The sequence below is a fragment of the Ambystoma mexicanum genome, chromosome 6p (genome assembly GCF_040938575.1).
Source record: "Ambystoma mexicanum isolate Mex_15411 chromosome 6p, UKY_AmexF1_1, whole genome shotgun sequence".
Classification (NCBI taxonomy): Eukaryota; Metazoa; Chordata; class Amphibia; order Caudata; family Ambystomatidae; genus Ambystoma; species Ambystoma mexicanum.
In genome coordinates, this window is record NC_090935.1 from 71,410,730 (window position 1) to 71,425,523 (window position 14,794).

The window sequence follows — 14,794 nt, forward strand, 5'->3', positions numbered from 1 at the left end:
GGAGTAAAAGTGGACAACAAATTAACACTAGAACTACAAGTAAATGCAGTAATTAAGAAATTCTTCTTCCACTTACAATAAAGAGGATACTCCCCTCCCTCACATCCCACACAGAACACTCACCATCATCTCTTTCGACATGTCAAAGATAGACTACAATAAACAAAGAATGCAGCTGCCAGACTACTCCTCACACTCACTAAGAGAGAACACATCACACCAGCACTGAGAACACTACATTGGCTACAACTCAAAACACAAATCTGCTTCAAAACACTGCATAACACACAGAGCAATTCACAGGCAAGGAGCGGAATTCATACAGCAAAAAATGTCCATCTACAAACCAACACGAACACTAATGTAGAGAAGGAGTCAAGTACCCCCACCGAAAGTTCCTCCCCCATGCTGTCTATATGTTGGGAGCCGGAAATTGCAACACGTGCAGTTCCAGTGAGGATGCCTATACCGCAAAGAATTCTTGAAACAAGGTATTCATTGAGAAAACCATATGTGGATTCACAAAGATATGATGGCCTTTTGGATAAAGTCCCAGAGGAAGTGGGAAAATGATTGAAAGAGAAGATTGATGATGCCATGCGGAGCAGAGCTGACTCACCCAGAAAGAAAGCACGAGGCAAAAGAACATAGACATTCTATAAGATCTGGAGAAGAGGTGTCAAAGATGAGCAACATTTCGGGCTCAATATGAAGATACTCATGCTACAGAAACACTGAAGAAAATGCAAAATCAGTTTACACTTGTACAGACGCAGTAACGCAAGTAGACAAATTGATCTTAAGGCTCGCTTTGTAGTGAATAGTTTGCGGCGATGCGCCAAAGTATATACTTAGGAATGTATAGAACTTTGATGTTCCACGATGAAACCAAGTGATTGGAAAGAGTTTTCAGTGTGGCGCAGTTGGAAAATTACTGATGGGGGAGGAGAAATTCAAGAAATGCTTGGCTGGCACAGCACCAAGAAGTTGAGGGCACCGTGAGCCTGCTTGGCCATCCAGTAGTTACATGAATGGGAGAAAGAAACACACTTTTGTTTGCGGTGGAATGGAAAAACACTGAAGGCATAAAAATTCATCATTTAAAAGTATTAAATGCAGCAAAGAGCGCGGAAATGCTGTCTCCATTCACATGGTCAGATCAAAATAGACATTGGGTCGAGCTACACCGAGACCAGAAGACAAACTCTGCCTATACTCCCTTTTTTTCTCAGGTGAAGAGAGCTTCTGCCAGGCCAGGTTCAAAACCTTAATTGACTGGCAGACTACAAGAGTGATGATAGATGTTGGGCTAATTGGGAGGGAAGGCATGACCATGCTGACCCTCCCTGCACCTGGAGTGGTAGCCTGCGTGCTGCTAGCGTGTGGAATATTCCTGAAGGATACAAGGGTGCCAAACCAATTGTAGAGGGCCACATATTAAAAGAGCCCTATAGTCTGTGTAACCAATAAAGTGTTGAGTATTAGTATGACACGAAAGATGACTTGCACTGGGGATGGGCTTAGTTGCCCACCTGACAGTAGAGACCCAATCACTTCCCCCATGAGTATGGAACGTATATTTAGATGTTCCCAGCAAACCTATAATATTCCCAAGTAGGTTTTTGTAGTTTGGCACGTCAATGACGACAAGTGTTTACTATAAAAGTTGTGGTTTTTTTTGTAATGGCTGAATTTAATCAACCTTTCAAGTATGTACAAGATCATTAATACAATTACAATAAAATGTGAAATCTTAACAATTAGAAAACAAATTAATGTTCTGTAACCTTCCAATTAAACACAAAGCATAACAATAGAAATTCAACACAATTAAAGGAAAAGAAACCAATATGAGAGAAAATATAAAAAATAAGAAAATAGAGAGTGGTCAATATTAAAATTCAACAAATGCATGAAATTTCACATCAAAAAATCAATGTAAACACCTTAAAAACACTTTAGACAAAATTACTAAATGCACGTGTTTATCATTGAACAGACAACAATCAGAAATCAACACTTTAGATCCCTAAACAAATCTTTTCCATGTCAAGTATCTCAGCATTTTTCTTTCTTTCCCCATACATTTCGATATCATCAGCTCCCTCTTCCAAATTAAAAATTTGTAAGGTAATTGATTGTAGCTATTTGAATGGGCATAGTATTCAAACCTAATATTAAGGACCAGCATTCTTGCTGTGTGATGTTTCCCAGTCATTTACAATGTCTGCCAAAAAAGATTTCTCTTTTTGGCTGAAGCGCAGGACATTCAGTAATTCTGTGAACTAAGGTTATGCGTGTGTCATCCACTGCACAGAAACAACATATATTTTTTTTCAGGGGACATAAGGTTTTCATTTTGCTTGGAGATCAAGTGTGGTCCATAAATTGAAACGTAAACGAGGTATACCACTTCGAAATTTAACTGAGGAACAGTGTAGCAGATATTGTGGTAGAGTACTAACCTTTTTAGGTGGAAATCAAAGCACATCCCCATCATGATAAGTTAAACATAATTCTCTAGTTCTTATCCAGTCCAACTGATAGATCTTTAATTTGGCTTTATCTGGATTCCCGAGCAGTGACTCAATCGATAGCTCTGGTTCAGCTAATATTATATACACGTTTCCTAGCCAATTAATTACAAATGGATGTTTAGTCGTGAACATGTAGTGAGAGACCACCTTCAACAAGACATTTATCTCAGTTGACAATAAAACATTTTTAAAGAGAGAGCACACTCACCAATTATAGTGCACCTGGAGCGAAACCAGCCCAAGCTCATACCTAATCCAAGCTGCCGGGATACATTGAGGGAGGTGTAATACCGCTCTCCAAAATTTGGCTTCCCATTTTATAAATTGGAAGGATGAATCGCAAGGAACAGTTTCCAGTTCATACATTAAAGAAGGAATGGTTTTAATTTTCCAATAATGCCAAGCCGGCTTGATAGAGAATTTCCTGTATCTATACAAGATAATGCAAGCTTGGGAGATGGCTGTGGCTAGTTTAGCCTCCACATGCTCCAACTGACCCTGTGCCTTCCCTTTCCCTTCGAAAAACATTCCTCGGTAGTTGTAATGTTGTACAACCATGAAAGGGGAGCTATTGATGTTCCAGACATGCGCAAGAGGACCATTGCGTCTGGGTGAATATTGCACAATTTGTGTCTTTGTTACATTTATTTTCAATTCATTTAGCTGTATATAGGACATAAATGCGTAAAGTAACCGCTGGAGCCCCATCTGGGTTTTTTATACCAATACGAGATCATCCGCATACATTAGTGATTGTATTTGACGGGTATTAAATTTGGGTGAATCGGATATTACTATAGACAACAGAATACTGACATCATGAGTATAGTAATTGAAAATGGCAGATGCTAATGAACATCCTTGCTTCAGACCTCGATATGAATCAATATTCTTAGAAAGTAAACCATAAATGGTGATACGAACCTAAATTGTTGTATTTGAATGTAATGATTGTCTGATGTTATGTGGGGAGTTTGGGCAAAAGTCTCTCTTTAATTTAGACATCAATATTAGTTGACTAACTGAGTCAAATGCGGAATTGAGATCTTTAAATGAAAAGAAAACTTGCTGTTTCTGAGCATGGCATTGGGCTTTAATGGCGTTTAATGCTAGTAAGTTAATATTTGTACCCATTCCTGCCACGAAGCCTGTTTGATTTGGATCTCGTAGATCACAATTCCTCGTCCAATCATTAAATTCTTTCAAAACCAATTTAGTGAAGATCTTACCAGGTGTGTCCAACCACGTAATTGGGCGATAGTTTGATGGTACGCACCGGTGTCCCTTTTTAAATATGGGGATGATAATTGAAGTTCTCCACGATGTTGGAATGAGTCTTTTGCTTAGAATTTCTCCAAAAATAGAATAGAAAATAAGTGCCCATTAATGAGGATTCATTTTAAACATATGATTGGACAGTCCGTCAGGTCCCTCCACTCTTGAACTACTATTTTTTATTATCAGAGCATGAATATTATAGTATGAGCACTCAAGCTGCCAAGCTGATTTAGATATTGGTTCATAATGAAGCTTAGCATAATTTGAGTCGGCATACAATGTGGAGAAGTTTACAATCCTCTCATGTTCATGGACACCATTTATTTTCTCATCTCCTTGTTGATGATGCGTGTGGTTATTTAAGAGGTGCCACATTCCAGCTGAGTTCTTATTGCATATTGCATGAGACATAGCTTTGCTATCGTGTTGAAACAAGAGTGCTCTACGCCCTCGCAGCCAGTTTTTGTATTTACATTTAGCAGTGGCTAAATCTTGCCAGCGGGTTAATGACTTAGAGTTTAGCAGAAGTCTTTTAGTTTTCCTGAACTCAGCCTTAATTCGCTGGGTTTCGTAATCAAATACATGGGCATGGCAAATTCTTTTGCTGTGTGGAATCGTGATCTTTTTGGCAAAAGAGTATAATTTGGCAAAAGAGTATAATAGATCAGAATACTGTTTTGGAAGCATAGATTCAGAATTAATATCTATAACATTCTTGAACATATCTAATGTGTTCATATTCCAGATGAATCTAGAACGTGCAGATTTTACAGTAAGTTGGGGATGATAGTGTATCTTTGTATTTATTTGTATGTGATTCCATTCTAACTGAAGAATCAGCAGACTATGATCACTATTTATATGACCTTTAATAGTTAATTATTTCATGTATTGGAAAAGTTTACGATCAACATAGATATAGGGCCTCATTACGAGATTGGTGGTAGTCATGGCGCTATTTGCAAGTTTCAACATGCCCATAGTCTCCCGGCTTTCTAATTCTTAAGGTTGCTGGGCCTCATGGCATCCTGCATTTTTCTGGTGCCAGAGGCCAGGCTGCGAATGAGATCCCTGAAGTGGGCACTCAAGATGCAGTGATCACAGTTCTCCAGCAAGATGTCAGATCCTGTACAGATTCCACTCTTGGTCTCCCAGGATCTTCTCTGGTGGGCCAACAAAGGTTGATGAGGGGGGAACAGTTTTGGCAACCGTGGCCGGAGGTGATGGTAGTGACGGAGGATTCCCTCACAGGATAGGGGGCTCATTCAAATGACTTGAGCACCAGCAGTCGTTGGTACCTGGAGGAGATCTTCGCCCTTTGGGGAACCCCGCAAGTGGATCTCTTTGTCACCAGTGTCAACCGTAAGTGTGAGAGATTCTGCTCAAGGGAATTCCCTCCAAGAGGAGCCTTAGGAGACGCGTTTGTGGTGGATTGGTCATTCCCACTGCTGTACGCGTTTCCTCCAGTCCCCGTCATTCCTCAAGTGTTGCGGGGGTTACGGAGGCTCAGTTCCCACATGATCCTTATTGCTCCAGATTGGGCCAGGAGAGCCATGGAAATGGAAATGTCCATCGCCCTCTGCGCCGTCTTCCCCACTGAGAGGATCTGCTCACGTGCAAGGTCTTCAGGTTCCCAATCCAGAAGTCAAGACTCTCAACCTTCACGCTTGGTATCTGAAAGGTTGAGGTATCAGGATTGGGACCTCCCGAACGACGTGATGGAGTTGTTGCTTTTGGCCAGACGGCCTGCAACAAAATCCCTCCACCGTTGCCGTTGGAGTAAGTTCTGCGACTGGTGCAGAGATCACAATGTTGATCCTTTTCAGTGCTCCATTCCTATGGTTTTTTCTTTCTTGCTTTCTTTGGCCCACAGGGGCCTTCAAGTGGGTACCATTAAAGGTTACCTGGCGACGCTGTCTATCTTTAAGCGCTCGTCTGAAGAATGTTCTTTCTTTAAGATTCCTTTGATTTCCCAGTTTCTTAAAGGAGTGACTAATGTATTTCCGCCATCACCCTTCCAGGTGCCAGTTTGGGATTTGAATTTGGTTTTGAAGTTTCTCATGGGTGTTCTGTTTAAACGTTTTCACTCTTGTCCTTTGAGATTACTGTCCTTCAAAACTGTTCTTGGTGAGTGAATTTCATCTAAACCACCCTTTACTGTGTTTCACAAGGACAGGGTTGTACTGTGAGTACGTCCCTCTTTTCTACCTAATGTAGTCTCTGAATATCATTTGAGTCAAAAGGTAGTTTTTCCATCTTTCTACCCTCCTCCTCATCTTGGTAAGGAAGAGGAGCGTCTCCATCGGTTGGATCCTAGGTAAGCACTTAGCTTTTACATTTTTAGGATATCCAGGATCAGAGTGGATGATCACCTCTTTGTAGGATATGCTGGACACCGATTGGACCAGACTGTTACCAAACAGACCTTGTCCAGGTGGATTATCCTTACCATTACGGAGTGTTACCGGTTGGCGGGTAAAGACCCCCCTGAAGGGTTGAGAGCTCATTCCACTAAGGGTGTGGCTACTTGCACCGCCCTCCATCAGGGTGTTCCTATTAGGAATATTTGTGATGCCGCTACTTGGGCTTCAATCCATACATTTGTAAAACATTATTCCCTGATTTGAATCCATGGTCAGTATATGGCCTTTTGGAAGGCAGTTCTTTATTCCGCAATCTAATTGGGTACTCTAAAATCGTTTCCCTCCTCCATTTACTGGTACTGCTTTGGGAGTCTGTCAAAGATGTGGAATGTGATGGAGGACACAATCCATTCGAAGAACAAATTACTTACCAACTGGTAACTTTCCTTTGACTGAATGTTCCTCTAACGCATTCCACATCGCCCTCCCAGCCTGCCCATCAAGAGAATTTCCTATGCGATTGCAGCTTCCGTTTTCCGCAAGGCTAAGTGCAGTCCAGCATGCATCAGACTGGTGCCACATGTTCTGGGGAAAAAAAATTTAACTGAGCCTACGGGCGCCGTGCGTCCTATTTATAACATCATGTATCGTCGCCCTCGACGGAGGCCTTTGAGGGACATGGAACTGACGCCATCGACGCAGAACACCCTCTGCCGAAAAAGTTTCCAAAGTGCACAGCTGTGGACATTACATGTCAAAGATGTGGAAGGCGTTGGAGGAACATCCAGTCGAAAGACGAAAGAACGTTGCCAGTTGGTAAGTAACTTGTTCTTTGTGAGCTCGGCCCTTTGATTACCATAAGCTCATGGGTGCTGGCTACGTGCTCTCACCTCATGCATTCATGTGTTAATGAGAATGGTTATCTACGGACAGTTCAGAACATGTGGTCAAGTGGTCCAAATGCTTAACATGTTCATGTACATGTAAATCCCTTGCACTTTATACGTCAAACGTATAGTCAGTTTATTTCTGATAGTGGATTAATATGACTTGCCGGAAAACAGCTCAAAATCGAAAAGCACCTTAATTTGAAGGGACTGAATATCTCAGGGGCAACGTTGCTTCACACTGCCCCTTAATGGGTAGCCTGTTTGCCTAGTCTGTATCGAGCAGTGTGTGGGAATAAAGTGTGCTTGTGGCTGAAGTAATCACATGTGTCCTGCTTGAAGCCTACAGGATAACCCATGCATGCAGACCTGCACCTTGAGTCGATGATCGATCCCTCTATGTTGCTCTCTTTGCAGATTACCTGGGTGGCGAAGGCATTTAAAGACCATACAGGCCTGCAGGAGCATCTAGTTGGTCTCAGCTACCTGCCGCTGAGCCATGTGGGTGGAATGTTCTGTGACATATGGTTTCCCATGTGCTTCGGTGGAACCACCTACTTCGCAAATCCAGATGCCTTAAAGGTAATCTTCCTGTCTGAAGTATAAGTGCCAACCTACATAGTAAGCTCCTTAGTATTCCCAAGACTGGGTGTCTGAATTGCCTCATTCTAATGTATGATAATGGCAGTAGTTGCTGAAGCTTTACCAGTGACTGTGCTTTGCAAAGACAAACTTAGCTTTTTCCACTAATTGTGTTTAGCAGCCACCATTATTATACATTGTTACTCAGTGTGAAAAACAGAATGTATTTCCGATGTCTCTTGCCTGCGTCCTTACATTGTTAAAGTGACCAATGTTGATGCTCTTACATCATTATAGTTACTGTGACTTAGAGCTTCATCCTGGCATTGTTGCACTGACTGTAAACATCTTCTAGGTTCTCACAGTGTTTTAGTGTCAATGAAAGAGTTACATGTTCTTACCATGTTTCCGCGACTGTGACCTATGCCCACGTACGTTCATTGTTAGTGATTGCAGCTAATGCCTTTTTTCTGTTATTCCAAAGTACCTCTGACCCAATCTCTATTATTTTATCATTTTGTATTGTTAAAAGTGACTACAATCAAAGTACATGTCCTTAAGGTTGTACGCTGTAACCCTTGTCCTGGTGTTTGCATTGATATAGTGATCAATGTCTATTTTCTTACACTGTTATATTCGCTGATGTCCATGGTATTTCATCCTAATAGTGACTGAGTTCCAGACCATTGTGTTTCTGCCTGCCAAGCCATTACAGAAGGGGAAACACCATTTGCAAATCAGGCTTGGCCACAGCACAAAAGGGGTAGTCCAGCCCAAACTGCGAGGTCACATCCCTCCTGCACGAGACCAAAAGCATCCCCAGACATGTTTTGTCCTTGTTGGGTATCATCAGTGAGGAGTAACTTGGGTCTCTAGGCTCAGCAGGCACAGGACCCACACCTGGGCATACCCGTCCCATTCGAGGTGACTAAAGCAAAACCAAATGTTGATGGTTTATAGGTTTTGAATAAATCATACCCATTGGCACAGATCTAGGCAACCCTCCAGACCATCGTTTTTCACCCTGCCAAGGCATTACATAAGAGGAAAGACCTTATACAAATCAGGCTTGGTCCCACCCCAAAAGGGCCAGTACATCCCGAACTGCTAGGCCATCTGCACAATACCAGAAGCATCGCCAGACATGCTTTAGCCTTTTTGGGTGTCAGAAGTGAGGAGTAGCCCACTCTCACAGTCCTTTTACTACTAAAGCTCAGACTGGAGGTCTTTTGTTCTGTAGGTAAGACGTTGTAGACAGTCGATCAAGTTTTGAAGCATTGTTACTTTATAATGGTCAAAGACTTGATCCTATCGATTTGCTTAAAAAACTGAAATTATATCTAGGAGACAAGGTTGTACTTGTAAGGGGAGAGCAAACGTGAAGGGTTCTCTGGTGGAAGGATAGGTGGGGAGGTGGTGAAGCTCTTTGAAAGGGCATCGCTCTTAAAGTGATGGGGGTTGGGGTACACTATTTCCAGGAAATTACCATGTTGCCCTCAGTGGATAGAGAGGTAGAAGGGCAATAGTGGATAGGGTAGCATAGAAGAAGGAGAGATTAGGTAACGGTTGTTAAGGTTAAGGAGAAGGCAGGAAATGGAGTAGAGAAACTAGGGTAGGAGCATATCACTACTGATTACGAGGTTTCAGGTAGGGAACTAACCTAGACCCTGTCAAGGACATTCAGATTGTATCAAATGCTATACCACATATGGCTCAGGGGTTAAACACAATGGCCCTCATTACGACCCTGGCGGAATCCGCGGTGCTAAATGCACCGCGGAGCATGGCGGAAAGCCGCCGATAGCGCCATGGGGGTTGGCGGATTTACCACCCCATGCCGACCTTGGCGGAGCGGTAAATCCCCAATCCCCATTTTACCCTTCCCCATTCCCATTCTTGCCCCATAGGGTATAATGGGAGTGGGGAAGGAGTTAATTACGCCGCCGTAAAGTACGGCGGCGTAATTAACAACGAGGTCCCTTAGCGCCATGGTTTTCTCCGCCCGGTAAAACCAGGCGGAGAAAACCTCCATGGCGCTAAGGGAACTCGTAGTACGGCGGACGGGTCCGCCGCGATTAGCGCTGGCGGAAACCCACTCCGCCAGGGTCCTAATGAGGCCCAATGTCAGCACACTTTGTCAATAAACAAGTGCTTTCACAAGCACTGCAACACAATCCTCAGTCACCACATTTTGAACCCAGAGAATAATTTATTTTTAAGGGGAAGGAAGATTCTCCAGTGCAGAAACACGTTTTTTGTTCAGCAAAGAATGTTGATGGGAAATGTAATGTTAATTGTATTTTCATGAAAGTGGAAGAAGTATATTGCCTTGAGAAAGATTAGGCCTCCATGTTCAGTAGTAAGCCCCATGTAGACCTAATTGTGAAATGATATGCTTGCAGTGTGGATGGAACAATGAACTTCGCAACTAAGGCTGTGCTTGATGATATGTTTTATATTTTGATGGGGTTGCAATTTATTTGAGAAATATGCTTACTCTGCCAAAAGTACACTCATGTTTCACAAACATAAGAAGCTTCAAACAAAATTATAATAGGGTGTGTGAGTCTAAATTGTATAAAGGGTAGATATCTGTGCAGATTATCTCTTGAAACAGGGTTAGTACCATTGGGAGGCTAGGATTGCCTGACTCCACGTAAAAGACCATTGTGCTAAATGGGAGGATAGAAACCCTCTTTGGTGAAGTCATAGAATCTTCCAATAGAATTAGTACTGAAAACCTATAAAAGTTGCTGATAAACGGATGGTGTAACACAGTCTGGGATTGCTTGGGGATCAAGCAGTATTTGTTTCTTTGTTCATCCTGCAGTGCGGCTATTGAAGATTTATTGAACCAAACTTATCAAGATTAATTGGCTAAGAGGGGCACACAGAAGAGCGGCAAATGATCAGCAACACCCCAGGACAACCGCAGAACATAGGACGCAATGTCTTAATGGACATCTCACTTAGGGAGCTGCCCATGGGCCAGTGTACCTTTGGCTGACTGAAGAATTAGCTGGTTTTATTGCAAGAAACAGCACAGTAAATAGTTAAGATTATTATTGCTTACTTGTTTGTATTTGTATTTTATTTGGAATTTATATAGCGGTTTACTCCAAAGCAATGTACATAACACACAGTACCATACAATGAAAGTTGAAAACTATACAGAGTTTACATCAAGAATGCAAGAGATGATCCTTAGGAGAAGTGCAAAATAATGAATACGATGTGATAGAACGAAGGGAAAGAAAAAGAGTGTTCCAGTGAGGAGAAGCAAGCAAAGAGATAGAATGAAATTGAGATTAGGCACACGGAGGGCATGGAACAGATAATAGAAATTGAGACTGAGAGCGAAGAGAGGAAGAAGGAAGATAAAAAGAGATACGAGATGAAAGGTACGAAGGCACAAGAACATAGTTAGATTTGAAAACCACACAGAGGAAATTACCTTTGAGACGGGAATGACAAGACAACCATCCAAGTGAGGATAAAGATAACGAAAAAGAATCGCGAGGCATAAGTAAACATAATAGACAAATAGATGCATTATAAACAGATGTAAGCGAAGCTAAGCGTGAAGCAGGAAGTCCAAAATGTGTACAAGAACAATAGAACATTTGTGAAAAGACAAGAGAGGAAATTAGACGTTTAGCAGCTTCAAATGTAAGAAAAGACCTAGCTTTGTGAATATTGAACAGATGGAAACGACAAGAGCGTGAAATTGTAGAAATGTGATGAGAAAAGGATAAGTCAGTGTTGAGATAAAGACCAAAATTACAAGCAGTACTAGAGATAGAAAGTAAAGTGGGGGAAAGGAAAAAAAATAGGATGAGAGGGAAAAGGAACAGTATTAGCAGGAAAAAAGAGGACGTCGAGTTAGTAGCATTTAGCAAAAGAAAGGGGTCAGACATCCAAGATTTAGTATCTGAAAGACAAGAGGTAATATTATCATGAATGGAAAGTAGAAAGGATGAGAAAGATGTAAAAAGCTGTGTATCATCAGCATAAAAGTGATGAGATATTCCAAAGGAAGAAATAATATTAGCAAGAGGAGATGTATAGTAAGAGAAAAGAAAAGGTCCTCAAACAGTTACTTGAAGAAGACTGATCAGTTCCCAACCCAGGATACCGAGTATGTACAGTTAGATAAGTAAGAACAGAACTAAGATAGAACAGGGCCATAAAAGCCAATAGAATTTTGAGAGGTCAAAAGTAAAGTATGATGCGCTGTGTCGAAAGCATCCAATAAGTCCAATAGATTTAGAAGAAACAAGTGTTTAGAAGGCAGACTGAGAGGAGAGAATCACAAACAGAAACGAGAGCGGTTTCTGTAGCAGGTAGAGGTCGGAACCCAGACTGAATGTGAGGAAGAATAGAGTTTTCAGTTACAAAGAAGGAAACCTGAGATTAGACAAGACGCTCAAGAAGCTTTGAAAGAAAGGGAAGAAGACAAATTAGTCAGAAATCTGAATGTGGAGAAGGGTGCAAGGAATGTTTCTTTAAAATAGTAAGAATAGAAGCATGCTTAAATAAGGAAGGAAAAGTCAAAGTCAAGAGAGAAATATTGAAAAGACAGCTAAGATACGAAACCAGAGAGGGATAGACCTGAGGTGTGAGGTATTTGTTTATTGTGTTCGCCTATGACAAATATTATTCTGGGTCCGTCAGAAAGATTGCACTTAAAAACCCCATGTGGTTTGCGGGACAGATGGCTGTAAGCAATAGAAGTACTTGCATCCACATACTACATGCAAAAAGGGGTTATCTTGAGTTTAGGGATTTAGTATGCTTGTGTGAAAGGCTCTTGAATTAATGTAAAAAAAGAAAAGAGTAGGCACAATTCAAATTCACAAACAATTGTCGGCCACCCATCACGAATGCCTGCCTAAAAATGTTTGTTGACTCGCCGTGCATCTTCTCCAAACCGGTCGCCTCAGTTCCTCTGTTCTCGATAGGAAACACCAGTGACAGGGACATCCATTCAGATCACCCCAGCTCAAGTGGCTTTTGAAAATGTGACACTCAACTAGTCCCTATTCTATTTCTACGTTTCTATTATGTTATCATATTCACAGCATTTGATCTGGCTTATCTCTGTTCACCCTCATGTGCGTGTTACCTTCCTCTTCTTTGCTACCCTGTCCCTGAACTGATATCTGAAAATAAACCATGGAGGTCATAACGAGTATGGAGGTAACCATGCCGCTATTTGTGGCATGGCTACCCCCATACCGGGTACCGGGTCTGGGTTTCTTGAATAAGGAATTACCTGGCCATTCCGACCTTGTAGGGCCCGGTAATTCCTCATTCAAAGAACTCGGACCTGGTACATCCCCATTCCCATTTGAGCCCTCAGAGGGCTCAACGGGAATGGGGAGGATGCTTACAACAGGCCGTTAATAACAGGCCCGTTGTTAGCATCCTGGTCTGCTTGCGGGATCCGCTAAGGACGCCTGGTTTTACCAGGCGTCCTTAGCGGGTTCCCGCTTGCAGACTCATAATTGGGAAGTAAGAAGTTGACGGCACTGGCACCTTTACCGATGCCATTAACCCCTTACTGTCAAGGTCATAGTGACCTCCCATGTCTTCACAATACAGATTTGGGCATGATAACTGATTTCGAGTCATGAATTGTGTTTAGTGCAGCAGTGTATCAGTGCTATACCCTGTGGCTTTGTGAAGAGCAACATAGATGTCTTCATGTGCCAGCCCCTGCCGTACCTCAGTGAAAATGGCGACAGTTCAGTTAAGCAAGTGTCACTTCCTCTTTAGGGAATTTCAGCTTAATATATGGGCACAAATTAAATGCCAAAGAATTTAAAACATCTGGATTAATGTCACTAATTCACACAAAGTAATATTATGAAGCAAATCCTCTTAGTAGGATAGCAACACCAGAAACCCGGATATTGAAGGTTCACCAAAAGCAGTGGGATTCCTTCTCCACGGCGACCACAAAAAGGTCTTCTGAATCTAAAAGCACGGCTCTGACAGATGTTATGGTATGTTATCAGGATTTGTACTGCACACCACTGACATTTGCCTGCTCTCGGGTGCTCACATGGATCTATAATTGAAAGGGATGAGGTGTGATTGAGGGGTAGATGTAAAAGACAAGGAATTGTGTTCAACAGTTGGTGCTTCTAGAACCAAGGAAAGTGGCTCTTTGTGTGGCTGTGTTCTCTCGGTGGATTGTGATATTCACTCTGGAGTTACAGGGGGTTCTGGGGGTCTTGAAAGATCCGTGTGTTTTGACAGGTGGATGGGTTTAGCAGGTATTAGAGAGGTGTAGAGTTGCTACTATGCTCTGGTGCACTTGGGGATTTGTTCAAGCCATTTTGTGTCAGTGAGTTATTGAGCCTGTGTTCAGTGAGAAGCCGAGAAGTGTGTTTTTTTGTTGGTTAGGTTCTTTGTGAAAATCTGCTAGACTAAGGTTGTTCGGTGGCCGTGTTTTACATTGTCTTGTAGATTTGTTTTCTATCTGATTCCCATTCCATGTGTAAATCCCAAATTAACTGGTAGTGAAGGCGGTGGCCCTGGAAGAGCTACGCCAGTTTGGGCTGCTAGCCCTATTTGGTAGGGTTGCCATGATTTGGAGCATTTGTGTGTGTTGCCTGATGAGTATTTGGTCATTGTTTTTACTGTGATGCATTAACTTGTGCAATAGTGGCTGCGTTATGGCGACCTTTTGAAGGCTGTGTCCTTCTTTTGATTGTGACTAGTTCTCTTTTCTGGTGTACTGAAAAGTCAGGCTTTAACAGTTTTCTAAATGTCAGATGGTCTTCTGGTGTCCGAAGATCTTTGGGATGAAGTTCCCCAATTTTGCTCTGAGGATGAAGCAAGCTGTTTTCCACCTCTAGGATGCTTTTAGAGTCTGAGAAGCTGGAGTAGTATGGGGGTGATCTGTACATGAGTTGGAAAATTTAGTTTACTTGATTGCTGATTTAAAGGAGATTTGTAAACGTTGAAGTCTGTTGATGGTAGCGATGAGACGATGATACAAGTTTTGTGGGCCATAGAAAATCCTCCCCTCTTCTACCTTCTCTAGTTTAAAGTTGTTTGTGAGGGGTTCAGTGGTGGATACCTTGTCATCGTACAATAGCAATGTTTCTGTTAGGAATAGACTATCTGCTCCACCTTT

General features: G+C 42.1%; 1 protein-coding gene across 1 annotated transcript in view; it reads left to right on the forward strand.

Annotated features, from left to right (window-relative positions):
* Nucleotides 1-14,794, forward strand: part of LOC138510876 (long-chain-fatty-acid--CoA ligase ACSBG2-like) — a 366,119-nt gene that overhangs the window by 200,259 nt on the left and 151,066 nt on the right. Inside the window, exon 7 of the mRNA XM_069626532.1 lies at nt 7,483-7,647. Coding sequence (XP_069482633.1) covers nt 7,483-7,647 — 165 coding nt within the window. The remainder of the gene's footprint in view (nt 1-7,482; nt 7,648-14,794) is intronic.